Source organism: Siniperca chuatsi, linkage group LG11 (assembly GCF_020085105.1).
Source record: "Siniperca chuatsi isolate FFG_IHB_CAS linkage group LG11, ASM2008510v1, whole genome shotgun sequence".
Taxonomy (NCBI): domain Eukaryota; kingdom Metazoa; phylum Chordata; class Actinopteri; order Centrarchiformes; family Sinipercidae; genus Siniperca; species Siniperca chuatsi.
The window spans coordinates 20,440,157-20,454,523 of NC_058052.1; the positions used below are offsets into that span (position 1 = coordinate 20,440,157).

The 14,367-nt window shown below is 37.5% G+C and overlaps 1 protein-coding gene across 1 annotated transcript; it reads right to left on the reverse strand.

Moving 5' to 3' along the window:
- Positions 1 to 1,103: 1,103 nt before the first annotated feature.
- On the reverse strand, positions 1,104 to 13,292 carry ifngr1l (interferon gamma receptor 1-like). The gene is made up of 7 exons (XM_044214188.1): positions 13,053 to 13,292; positions 7,063 to 7,183; positions 6,379 to 6,560; positions 4,795 to 4,988; positions 4,262 to 4,439; positions 3,327 to 3,442; positions 1,104 to 3,178 (listed from the first exon to the last, which is right to left on the reverse strand). The coding sequence occupies exons 1-7, from the start codon at positions 13,114 to 13,116 to the stop codon at positions 2,795 to 2,797; spliced, it is 1,239 nt and encodes a 412-aa protein (XP_044070123.1). The 5' UTR covers positions 13,117 to 13,292; the 3' UTR covers positions 1,104 to 2,794.
- Between the last annotated feature and the right edge of the window lie 1,075 nt (positions 13,293 to 14,367).

Below are 14,367 nucleotides of genomic sequence, written 5' to 3' on the forward strand. Positions count from 1 at the left end.
AGGTAAGATAATAATGATATTTAAAAAAAAATGTAGACATGCAGTTAAAAATACAAATAAGTGAAAACATACACATTGCAACTTTTTTTCATTTTGTCATTCACTGTCCCTCAGGTTGTGGCATGCTGATAGATATTAGGCAGCAAGATATGCCCTGTCTCCTTCTCCTAGGAGTATTTTTAATTTTGAGAGCTCATTAGAGTTGAACTTGTTAAAGTAAATTAAATGTTCCTTATTTCACTGAATGTTGTACATTGTAGGAGGAAGTGCATATCTGTCTCAACCTCACCTGTCCAACAGTGACCACATATTCTGTTTTCTTTTGGTTGTTATGATTTTTTGCATCTTCCTTTTTCGATTACCAGTTTGTGGTCACTGAGCCTGTACTTGGTTAGGATCTGTCTCTGCTTTCTGTTTCTGACAGTAGAGAGATATTCTGCCAATTCATCATCTCTTTAGGGCCAGATAACATTCTGATCTACTTTGGCTTTTAGTTTCTTCTTTCCAGTGTTCCAAATAGGTTTCTTTACATTGCATTATAATTTGATTGGTGTTTGGAAAGCATTGTTGTTGTGACGCTGGTCAGAATGTGTCTGAGAGGGGGCAGTTAGTCTCAGCACCACTTGAAATATTGTGCAAAATTCTCTGTTTATTAATACTTATATTACTGCTGTGCAATATCCACTGCCTCATAATCTGGTTAATCTGCTACACTGAATTTGACAGTACTCGTTACTGCACTATTACTTATATTTTTACATTGTATTATACCGTACTATACTTAACCTGTAAATCCACTTTTGTACTTTACACTAGCTGTTATACTTTATATCCACTTTTGTACTTAATTTATCTTAGCTGTATTATATTTTGATTTGCACATCTCTTATATTTTACTAGAAATAATTGTCTCGTTGCAGACTTAATTATTTCTATTCTATTAGTACTGACATGATAGTGAGCAGCTGAAACGAAAGAGTTTCCCCTCGGGGTTCAATAAAGTATTTCTGATTCTGATGTAGTGCTTGTTCAGTAGAATAAGGTCATCAGCGTAAAACAGATTTCACCTCTCTATGTGGGAGGAAGAGGCCAGGAGCAGCATATTGATCCAACGGTACAGCAGGTTTATTTATATACGCATTTAATAAAGTCAGACATAAACTGCCGCCCTGACTAACACTTCTCTGGGTGAATCTCTCTCAAAGTTTTGAAAAACAACTTTCTCTCAAAAGAAAATACACAAACCAGTAATACAAATTCTCTCTCCCTAAATACAAAACAAAAATAAGTGCTATATATATATATAAACTCAAAAACTGACACAGAAAGAAGGCACAATACAAAGTAAAAATAAAAGACTGCCTAATGTTACATCACATCACTGTATCCTCCACTGCAAGATAGCCATTCATTTCATGAAAAAAAAAATTAACTGCAGTTCTTAAACTGCAAATGAAACACAAAATAAGTGTTCCAAATTCAAAGTCTGTGTCACTGTGTTAATTGTTCAATAAAGTTTTTAATTCATCTCACATTACAGAAGTTGAAACACCATCTAACTTCCATTACACTGCGACTTTAAGGTGCTACAGTTCAAGGTAAGGTAGAAAACACACAAGTGCAAATAAGCAAGAGGACATTTTCAGTATTTGTAAGATATGGGATTGCCTGCGTGCATGAAACAGATGAAAATACATGATACTGTATGATAGAAATGTTTATGAACGCATATGTAAATGTTATTATTACTACTATTGTTAGTATTTCAAAATGTAGTACAGGAGATAAAGCACAGTTAAGTCCCTTTTAATCATTGTATATGATTCACTGCAGTGAAGTCTTGAAAGTTGAGTTTGTACGTGATGAAGCTAACAGGTAACAAGTGAAGGATTAGTTGTTTTTTAAAGCAACAGTTAAAATCCCTGCAACTACATTCAGGCACACACTGATGGGAGAAAAGTTAGTTTAAAAAACAAACAAAACAGAGTATAGAGACGTGCAACAGACAATACAAGACGTAACAATGTTCTGGGTGGCAGTTTCTAGATTTGCTAGTTATGGCTGCTAGGATACAACTAGCCCACCTATTTGTTGATCCCATTAAAAAAATACAGATTTTATAAACTGTAATGATCTCAACACCCCATGCTGGAATTTAGCATGAACACTTACTGAAGCACTTATGATTTGAGCTCTTGTTTTTATGGAGGTTGAATGCACTTATTTTAAGTCACTTTGGACAGAAGTGTCTGCCATGTGAATGCAATGTACTATGATGTAATTTATCATGTTAATATGAGGTACTTTCTCACCTACTAGCACAGTTAGGCCTGCAAAGTTTGTGATTGCCACAGGATTGACCATAGGCTGCAAGGGTAGAAACACAAATATCAGAAATTTAGTACTTATATACTGTATATAGATGGACAACATTACTGCACTGTTAACATTCTGGTGACTGATTTGATAATTACTTTTATCCATTTGACTTTATCAGCCTGGTGTAACTCTAGTTGCACTTGCTTTGCAATTTTTTTCTTAAAGGCTGCTTGTTGTACTGCTTTGACATATTAATATAAGTGCAAAGAGAAATGTAACTCATGTCAAGGTGTACCAACAAGAAGGAAGTTCCTGATTCTACTTTTACTTGGCATTGAGATGGTGTGACAGTGAAATAACACAAACTTAAATTTGTAATCACAACTCCATTGCAAGTTGCTGCTCAGATTACAGTTTTTCATAGTTTCATGACAGGTGATTGCAGGATTGCAGGAAAGTGCATATTCCGCAGTGTTCAGAGGACACCAGTTCCACCACCACGGTAGCCCTCAACCTGTTCACCTGGTGCTATTTCAACCACCACTGGACGTCTCTCGTAACCAGAGGGAGGCTCACTGAAGTTTGGTGTCTCATCTTCATCCAAGTTGCCGCCTTTCATGTACCCAGGTGCGTCGTCATTCTCTGCTTCCATGAGATCACAAACACCTTCATCCTTGGTTGACAACCCCCCATTGTGCAGAAAGGGGTCAGGCTCAGTAGTAAAAGGAACATTAGGTGGGAATTCTTTCTCTTCTGTGGTTGACAGTAGAGGTGTGGGTGAGCTAGGCCCCACTTGAGGCACAACGATCGACTCTTGAACCACTCCAAAGGTCCACTGCTTCAGTCGACTCGTGATTGACTTTAAAGACACAAAAAGGAGTTGTTAGATTCATGCTGAAATTTAAAAACCTATTCCTTCATTGGGAATAAATTTTTATATGATTTTCAAACAAAATAATTTAAATGAGGCTCATCAAATAAAACCAGAGTTGGTAGGATGAACATACTACAGATTGTGGTAAAGAAGTTGAGGGTCTGGTCCATTTTTGGTACACCATGAAGAAGACTCCAAAAGCAGCTGCACCCAAGGCCAACACAATAGCCACGATGATGTAGATGTAATCTAGACAAAACAGATGTAAAAGTAAATACATTTACAGACAGACTAATAGCCACACACACATCCTTGTACTTCCATCTTTGTGAGGACTGTCATTGACATAATGCATTTCCTAGCCCGTTACCTTAACCTTAACCATAACTACTAAATGGCTAACAATAACCAAATTCTAATCTAACCCTTAAAACCAAGTCTTAACCTTCAAACAGCCCTTTGATGTTGTGAGGACCGGCCAAAAGGTCCTCACTTTCCAAAAATGACCTCCCTCTGTAGGTAGAAAAACGCATTTCAGTTCTCACTATGTAGCAAGTACAAGTACACACACACACACACACACACACACACACACAGTAAATGTTTTGGAGCCACTGGAACCTCTGACTTCACTAGGTACAGAAACATCTTAAGGTAACAACATTTCACTCTGCCTCGGCCTTCCCACTTTCAGAAAAGGAACTGCTTATTTGCTGCAGAAACCCTGAATCATGGTGCATACTCATATAGGGTAGCTGAGGTCTACTGTTATGGGAGTTTATATATTAAAGAAAAAATTCACCTTAAAGAATAGCCATTTGGTGATGTACCTTGCTTTTCCAGCATATCTTAGGTTTTAGGTTCTGTTTGGCTTGTTTTTCAACAATCTAAAACATCAAGTTATACATTGGGCTTCAGTTTCAGACCCTTCAAAGAGCTTTCTTCTAAACCCGTCATTTTCCACTCAACAAACCATAATTCTGCAAAGACATAACAGCATGACTTTTGTGCATCTAAACAATCTTGACTGGAAAAAAAAGAATATTTAATAAAGACATTTTACTCAACTGTTTGACCCATGTGATGTTATATCTAATGGCAGGGTGCAGTATTCTTGTGTGGCTTGAACTGCCATTTTCTCCAGCTCCCCCCTGATCTTCAGACAGTGTTTCTCCTGTGCAGCATCCACATCAAGCCTTTCCTCACACACACTCTCCTCACAATTGAAGCTGTAGTGTCGCTCCTTCTGCACGATCAACAAATAGTGAGAATCCTTTTCAATAAAACTTTACAGTGATACAGACAACGAATTTGTACAAACGTTGCACAATATTAATTGTATGATGCAAAATGAGAGAACAGTACACCACAATGTACACCATAATGGTAAGCAGTTGTACTGCTACTACTTAATAATACTACATTAACAGTAATATTTCCTGCTTCTGCTAAACCAACTATAAACAATATTATTGTTTGACTATATAATAATTACAAGAGGAAACTGACATAAATCTACAGCTTATTTCCTCTGCTGTTATTATTTCATCAATGTCAAACTTTAGAAGGTGTACAAGATGTGAAACTGTGTGCAGTCTGACCTGATTGATGATCACAACGTTGTACGTAAATACAGGTAGCTGTGTGCTGCTGAACTGTGCGCCGTGTCTTTTCATTTTTGGATTTCGATTGCCAGGCAACTTTTGGTGGTACAACAACCAGGGATGCGTGAAGCGAAACAGGATAGTGTCATCCTGTTGGGCAGTGACGTTAACTGGTGGGAGGTCCACAAAACCTGGAAACCATGGGAACCATCGCTTAGTCGTTAGTTGAATCTCAATTTCATGTTGGAGACTGAGGCATACTGAGATGATGAATGGCTAACCTTTACTCTGACATTTTATAGTCTCAGTAAGTTGGAATAGAAGTCCAAGACAAAAGTAATTGTTCTGTGTCAGATATTTGTTACAAAGTTATGTTTAAAGTCACCCTAAACACACTGAATGGATTTCCTCCTCATAAAACATTGTCAAAGTGTGTAGTTTACAGCCATGTTAACATCAGCTACCAGTCTTCTTCCCTGCCTTTGCAGGTGCATCACTGCGTTTCTTGGCATGTTACCGGCACTAACTGTTGCATCAGTGGAATAGTGTGAAACTGTCAGCAGTAATGCATATCACGTTGCCCACATGGTCGTGCCTGTTTTCTTTGTATTTTGTGCTATGTGCATCCTCATGCATGTGCATGTGATACAAACAAAACGAGGACCCGCATTTAAAAACAATGCTCCATAGCTCTACTTGTGGTCAAAAACTGTCCACTTTTTTAAAATGGTGTTTCACTGGCAAAAATCTATATAAAAGTAATTAAAAGACAAAAATATATAAAAAGGTGACAGCAGGTTGATGTATCCTATTTAATGCAACAATTTCCAGTATTGTTGTTAAGATTTTATTTGTGGCTTTACTTGCAAGTCATGTTTATATTTTCCTTTAGGATTTTGGAAAGGGATGGCAAATGGCTGTCAGGGGTCTTTAGTTCAGACTGAAATGTCCCAACAATTACGAGATGGATTGCCATGAAATTGTGTACAGACATTTATGGTTCCCAAATTACTTTAGTGATCCTCTGACCTTTCCTGTGGCGCCACCATGAGGTTGACATTTGTGGCTCTGATTGAAATGTCTCAACAGCTATTGGATGGATTGCCTGAAATTTAATACACACATTCATGTTCCCCTCAGGATGACTTGTAATAACTTTGGTGAACCCTTCACTTTTCATCTAGTGTCATGATCAGGTCAAAGTTTTAATTTTTCCAAAACTTTGGTTTATGACGAAATACCTGCAAAACAAATGACATTGCCATCATCCTCAACTGTGCTTTGTGTTTTAGTGCTAATTAGAAAATGTTAGGATGGTAACACTTAAGATAGTGAACATGGTAAACTGCGAACATCAGCGTGTTAACATACTCACAATGACACTGCTAACATTTAACTCAAAGTACCACTCTGAGTAGGCAACAGCCTCATAGAGCTGCTGGCATGGCTGTGCACTCTAAGGGTTTTTTTCTTTTTCTATATTTTCTGTGTTCAGGAGATGGATTATCAATTCTGTTTTATCCGACTAAAAAGTAAAAAGTCCTCATTGTAAGCTCGGAAAATACTGAAATCACTACTCACATATCTGATTTGCTGGAGAATCCTTGAAATAGCTGAAAACGATTCCATCAGGAGGGGCGTGTTCAGACTCATTCGGTCCAATCACAGCAGTTACAGTTAGAAAGTATTCATTATTTGGGTCAGAGAGAAATGACACATCAGCTTGACGAGTTGGTGAGTCCACCCAAACCACATTATGGGAACTGGAGGAAAAAATAAGACAAAGACCCGTCAGACAGAAAGCCTGCATTACAAACTGGGGGCATGGAGTTTGAAAGACGTTAGTGTTAGCCAGCATGAAATGAAAATTATGGGAAATTTAGGATCAGCATTTTTGGAGCTTGACCCACACTAGAGACTAAAGGTATATAGTATAATATGTCTTCAGTAGTTTTCAACACGTCTATAAATAGTTTTAAGCCTGCTGTACATGTGTGTAAACAGTCAATAAATGCTTTATAAAAACACACTGTAAATTATTGTTAGGAGCCAATAATAAATATGTTAAATATCTGATAACTGATCCACAATTATTAAATTAAATAATATTATATGATAAATGTTTTAAAATAAAGTTTTAAGACTTAGTGTAGCATACAAATCACAATTGTACACTGTTGGTTTGTACAGTTTAAAGCAGAGATCATCTTAAAAAGTATGGTTTTAAACTGGAAGCAGGTAATGTGTATAAATAGAAACACAAACATATTTATATATGAGCCGATGTTGACTCTGAATTTAAGCCCTGGCGAGAGTTGGTCGTAACTCCACTCCAGAACATTGTGCAGATTGCGGCAGTGGAGGGTCACGTTGGTCGGCGACTCCACTGTGGAAACAGACACAGAGGCATTAAATTTTGACACTGAACATCTTTAAAAACACCAAAACAAAACCATGAAATTAATATCAGACAGCCAAATTTTATGCTGTAGGTGGACCTCCCTTTTACCCAGAATGGTAGTAGCTGCAAAATATTGTCTAGAAATGTGTTGTTTGGAGAGCCATAGTCTGACAATAACAAGAAATGTCCTATCTGTACAGAAGAGCTTTCATGATCACTTAGGTAATTTACAGACTCTCAGCTCAACCCTCTTTGTCAATTAGTTTGAGTCTGCAAAGTAGTACCAAAGACTTCCCACTAGAGGGCACTGCATGAAAACTAGTACACAATATACTCCTGGTGAACCTCTGCCAATGGGTCTGTGTTTCCACACACAGTAGCCAACATAACTAAAATATACCATGAGCCCAAGAGCATAATGTCAGGAAATATTTTGGCTTTACACAGACAAAGTGCAGATACATATGACTTTATTTAAACTTGGCTGTGGGGAGATACAGGACAGAACTGCAGCTTCACTCCTGCAATAGATTCTTTCAATCTAATCTACCAGAAACGTTACATAACGACTCTTTTGATACCGACAGAGAAACTGAGAAAAAAAAAAAGAAGAAAAAAGACATTTCCCAATAGCCTTCTCAGTGCACATACTTCCTTAAATCCAAAGTAGCAAAAGCAGAGCACAAAAAACAGACAGCGTTTTACCTTTAAGCCCCTTTGTAACTGATCCTCACTTCTTTATCGAGAGCATGTTTACACAAGCCTGACATGTCACCTATTACAGGAAGGATATGCTTCATAGCACATACACACACACACACACACACACACACGATTCCTCTGCTTGCTTTGAGTTTTGTTTTGTTTTTTGAACAAAGCATCATAAGTTTATTTATATCACACCTTTCACAGACACCAGTCACAAAGTCAAAGAAATAAAATCTAAATAAGATCATATAAAATCAATTTCAATCAAATCAATAAAACAAAGTTAAAAACACCAGATAATATATACAAGTGGAACAGACATAAGACACAAGTTAAAAAATAAAATACCACATGCTACCTAAATGCCTGTCTGAACAGATGGGTTTTTAGCTGCTTTTTAAGAGTCTACAGAGTCCAAAGACCTCAGGCTTATTGGGAGAATATTTCAAAGTTTAGGGGCTGCTGTCTGGAAAGCACGATCTCCCCCGAGTCTTAAAATGTGTCCGAGGTACACCCAGACAATGCCCAACATGGCTATTGGATGCAGGCGCTGTGGGACAGGCTCTCTTCAGATCTCTGTCAATATAAATGGAGCCAAAGTGGTTTAAATGACTACATCAGCTCAGATGTGGCACACACATTATGAGATCATCACACTAATGACATTTTCTCTTGTGTGTTAAAAAAATATATAATAAAGGAGGAGAGGAAAGAAGATGAAAGACAGGCACAAAAAATAAGGTAAAAAATATAGTAGTGTTTGTGATTTTTAATGTGTGAAGACTGACTTTGGCCTGGTGCGGCACTTTAAGGCATTTTAAAGTTCAATAAAGAAGACAAAAAAGGTGTCAATAAAGCTTTACTGAACACACTTCATGAGTCACCTCTTATCATACATCTTTTTTTTTTTTTTTTAAAAAGTACATTTCAGTTTCATTTCCTCTATGCATGCACGTGATAACATACACCTACGCAAATACAGAGAGGCTAAAAAACAAATTGACATGTGAGAAGAGGGAAAGAGAAATCTCAGATGGAAGCATATGTACTGTAAAAAGACGTGATAACCGCAACAGTAAAGTTGGTCGCTGAGGGCTGTAACCACAAGCTAGCTCTAGACCCAGACTCACACTCTTAACCACACCACTTAATTTCACAATTTTGAAAGAAGACAAGCAGTTTGATACATATTTATTTAACACAAGTTGAATGTGCAAGATCTTGTATGGTGGCAATAGAAAATATATCACTATGAACTTCCTCACAGCAAGTATTCAAATAAGTTTTACACATTAAATCACATCTGTGGAAGAATTTAGATTTACAGCAAGGACATATTCACAATCCCATTGCAATAATGCACAACTTTATGTATAGCAAACCAATATTTAATATACATATACTATATATATTTAGTATAGTATACTAATATTTAAATTGACAGTTTTCAAAGCTCCTTTACAGTTGGTAAGTTAAGTTTACCCATTTAAAACTGGGGAACTGATTTCAATCAACCAATTACAAAAAAAAGTCAGAATGTCACCTTTGGGAACGAACTAGAATTTACTAAACACTGAGCATGTTTATGAGTTTATATAAGTGAAGCAGATCGTAAGGGCCACCGTATGAATCCAGTTAACAGAAGCAACAGTAGCTGATGAGGCTGGCAGATTTGTGCATACAAAGCAAAAACCTCTTTCAGAAGCAGGAAGAGAGAGCAGATGCTATCAGACTTAAAAAGGATGCACTTTCAAGTTCATGAACATATATAGGTGCCCAGAGAAACGTTTATTTTGCATATAAAGTAAGAAGAGAAAGTCCCACAATGCAGGGCTCAACGCTGGCTGGCAACCACGCGTAAGCTTTTGGTTGCCAAAACTGAGTATAGTTATAGTGCAGTTATACGTCAGCTTAATAATGAAAATGTTTTAAAGCTTTATTACAGACATTTACTTCAGTCATTTCATTCAGTTTACCGAAAAAGTATGGATTCAATTTCTTAACTGTCAAGCTGGAACTGATAACTGCTCAATATGTCGTTAGTTGTTTTTTCATTGTCCTTCCTCTCATGTTAAGGGTCTCCACAACACGCACTGTGGTGAACTAACTTTAATGAAACTCTATTCCAAGGTATAAATGAAAGCAAACTTGAAAGGCAAGGTGTGGATTTTCTCAGAAAGCCCCAGATATTGTGCCACAAGTTCTGCTATTGGATACGGTGACTCATCACAATTGTGTACATGATTAATACGTCAAGACTCTACAAAACAGGAGATGCCCGAGTCCAGTCCTATATAACAAACTGACTCTTCACTGTATAAACACACCTAGAACTTGTGAAAGCAAGTGATTACAGCTTGTAATCACTTACCAGAGGTCCACAGATATGCCCACAAGACTCCTACAGGATACAGTATACACATCATCACCACAATACACAATATCATGTCTCTGAATGACAGGATGTTGATAAAATCTGTCTCGCAAACTCTGCGTAGTTTCCATTCCCTCACCATGTAGCTACAGCACTCATCTATGCAGAAATACGTAGCATTTGACCTAGCATCTTGTGTGCAGGGCCCGTATTTATCAAGGGTCTCAGAGCAGGAAACACCTCCTTCCTAACTGGCCAAAAAATTCTCAGTGACACATTTTGGTCATAATTCTAGGATTAGGATTAAAAGCAATATAAACTTTCCCAATTTAGGAAATGACTCCTATCTCTGCCAAAATTTAGGAGCGCTCCAGACGCTGATAGGACTATTTCACACTGCTGAAATGACCTATTTAGCTAATTTACATTTATACCACATTTATTATTTAAGCCACATGAGCAGCTTGCCAACTTCTTTGCCCGTACATCGATAACCTACACATTGAAAAGTGGTGCTATTTTCTGCATTTTGAATTTTACCAGTGTTTAATATTTCAAACCACAAATGTCAGAGAAGACAACACCTCTCAAGTCCTACTCATCGTAGGTCTATAGCGCGATTCTGAGATGCTTGATAAATACGGGCCCAGATATTTCAAGAATATGTCACATGAGATGTCACAACATCACATGAGATGAACAGCAGTTCAAAGCAGGCAAGCAAAAATGCACAAAATGCTTACTGAGTGACTACTTCTGAGAGGATTTCAATTCCCCTCACAAATTTCACTTCATGTGTAGAAACTCTGATCACTGCGACAGTATACAGGAAAAACTACACTGGCTGTACCTATTAAATCTTTGTCTGACATGTTTGGTATTTGCAAATTAACTGTTTGGGAGGTTTGTCATGCTGTATGTACTGCGGTGGATTGGGACAACCTCGATACTGTATATAGCCAGAATGCTTTTGTAGAAAAATACACGTTTATTGTTAAACTGAGAATAGTATTTGTGAACACATCAAATTAATGTTTACATCCTGTAATTATGTTGGAATCTCTTAACAGTGTTGCATTTTGTTGTAATGAATTCTTCAGTGTTATTAATAATAGGGCTGCAACTAACGATTATTTTTAGTGCCTATTAATAAGAAAGAAAAGCAGAAAATACTCACAGTTGAGAAGCTAGAATGTTTGGATAGGTTTGCTTGACTGACTAATGATTAATTGATTATGAAAATAGTTTCTGTCAACTAACTACTGCTACGCTTTACAAAGATGGCAAGGGGTCCTTCGAGGTGGTCAGGGACAACTTTTAGCTCACACTACACTACTGACTACACAGTCTGGGTGCATTAATGCTTGTACTAGGAGCTGTTCGCTTGTAATTGCATCACTGAAGATGCATTTTAGCATCAAATGTCTAGCAGCAATTCCCAGAAGATTGATATACATTCATTAGAAGCCTCTTTATATGATAATTGGTTATGTTCCAAAAACGGTCGTTAAGGTTTTTCCATCAGCAACAGCCATATTAAAAAGGTTTAAGTACACTGGCCTGGCCACAACATCAGATCCAAAAAGAGAGATGACGTAAGGTGAAGGCCAGAGAATTTAAAAAGGTAATTTGTCTGAACATCCTCATGGCTGTGGCGTCATCTATGTCACTTCAACCCCCCCGAGCCCCTCCCAGTTGTAAATCCTGAACATTTATCATCCACCCTGCCCCCTTTTTATAGTCTTTTCTTTGTGTTTTATATGTCGAATGAAGCAATATGCCAAAAATTAAAGAAGTGCTCCCCTTTTTCAGTAATTGCAAAAAAGAAATGAACATGTGCAGGTGCAGCAGAGAACACAATATTCCAGTTTGTGTCCATTTCTCAAGTATTACTGTATGCATGTTTGGCTTCTGCTGGGTTTGATTCCTATATATGTCTCTACATAATTCATCTGCTTACGTCATCTTATTAATAAGACTGGACAACTATGCAGACATAACTTACACAAACAAAGTGTCTTGGGTAATACTGAAAACTACAAAGAGGAAACAAAGAAAACCCAAAAAACAGAAGGTACATTTTCTTCATTAGTAGGTTTTGTTGAAGCAATCAGCCATAAGTGAGCTTATGCGTCTAGATCATTTATACACATACAGTAATTATGATGTTTGACAGTTAATTTATGATTGTGTGGCATGTTAAAGAGTTCTCCGGGCTCAAATGTTCACACGGTCGACAGTAATTAAGAGATATTTCAGCTAAGATGTGATTTCGTCCTTACAGCTCCCCTCATATCAAATTAAACCTTTTACAGTTGTTTACATGCTCAGACATACTGTACCGTCACTGTGAGCAACGTTAGCCGGGAACAGCTTCAGAACAATACCAGTCTTTCTGGCTGTTCACAAAAAACCTAGAAAAAGGTTTCCAATGCCAAAAAAACCCCAATTTTATTTTAACCTTAAAATACCCTGTTTACACAGTAGAATCAGCCCGTGATTTGATAAATTACAGCGAAAACCCCCCAGATCTAGCTAACAGGGATTTACGGTGTTTTCCTGTGAGGCCAGCGGTCCGTCCTCATCTCACCTCTTTATACAAAACTGCCATGGATTACCGCATACAACCTGACATTCAGACTGAATTACCATTTCGTGTGTCGTGTGACTAATTCTGATTTATTCGGCGATTCAGATGTGTGCTAATATTACGATTTCCCAACAAGTTAGCAAATACATGTAGAGTAAATTAACGTAGCTAACGTTACTTACCGTGGGCCGCCGCAGCTTGTGACCAGATGAGAAAGAAGAAAACAGGACATTTAGCCAGAAACATCACGTTACTCAATCGGAGACACAATGCTCGTTGTTTGCATCCAAGGTTGTACCACAGGGAGACACTAACTAAGACACGTTATACCACGAAGCTGCGGAGAAACAACAAAGACACCATCCCCAGCTGCAGCTGCTTCTCGCGCTGAGATCCGTTGGACGAGAAGCGGATGTGAACTTCCCTAGTTGCTGCTGCCTTTCCCAAACCTCGGAAATGGACGCTTCCAAACACCGCGCGGCATAAATCTGATTTAACAGCACAATTGACAAATACACATAAGACACGTTTTGCTTTCGTTTTGCGTTAAATATCCGTCCCTCAAATAATTTAAAAGAAATATATATATATATATCCTTATTTAACGAATCCCCTCACGTTTATATTTTTCAGATTAGTTTGTCCTCGTCCCCTCGTCGTCGACACTCTCGCGATTGACCACATATTAAAAACATTTATTTTGATCTTGAGCGGACACATTTTATTGCAATTTCAGTTTTTATTAATGTGAGGATACATATTTCCCTCCCTGACTCCCTCTATCTGTGAGATACAACCTATGAAAGTAAAACTACTTCATTCTAGATGAATAATGAAAAAGACAAACAAAAACAACAAGTAGCATGCAACACATTATTTTTAATACCAATTGTTGATACGGTTACTCTAATAAAGTCAACAACCGGGGTGCGATAAAAGTCCTACTGTACTTTTCAGGTCAGTTTTTCAGTATTTCTGGGTCATTCATTCCAAATTCAGATACGTCCGATAGCACCTGAATGCAGCAAAAGTATGTCACGCAACCGGGAAATTAGGCTGCCAGTTTTTCCACGGACTTTTCCTTTTAGGAAATAAACTAATCTGTTAATTTTACTGATAGATAGATTATTAAAAAAACATTATATGTAGTAATTACGGATAGTATGGCTTTCACATACAAAACGGAATATGTTTTGAAATACAATTTACAAAATGCCAATATACTTTTGGCTGTGTTGTGAGCATGATCGTATCTGTATGGGATTTCTATTAAAACAACCCTCTGACAAAAAAAAGAAGAAGAAATACATATGAAATGGACCTCTAGGTGTACCATTATTAAAAATAGAACAAGTCTACATATGTATGTATGCATATGACTACTGAAAAAAAAATAGACCATGTGTGGGATCCTCTTTGGTTCAGGTCTATACTGATCAGATCAAACTTAGCCTATGTTTGTATACAGTACTTGACCCTGAACTCAGTCTGCACTCA

Excerpts from the sequence above, each read along its gene's own strand:
- ifngr1l (XM_044214188.1), bottom strand. The coding sequence starts at position 13,116 with ATGTTTCTGGCTAAATGTCCTGTTTTCTTCTTTCTCATCTGGTCACAA. Across the intron at positions 6,561-7,062 it reads ATCGGCTCATATATAAATAT|TTCCCATAATGTGGTTTGGG; the intron begins GTTTGTGTTTCT and ends TTTTTCCTCCAG. Across the intron at positions 4,989-6,378 it reads TTCTCCAGCAAATCAGATAT|GTTTTGTGGACCTCCCACCA; the intron begins GTGAGTAGTGAT and ends CATGGTTTCCAG.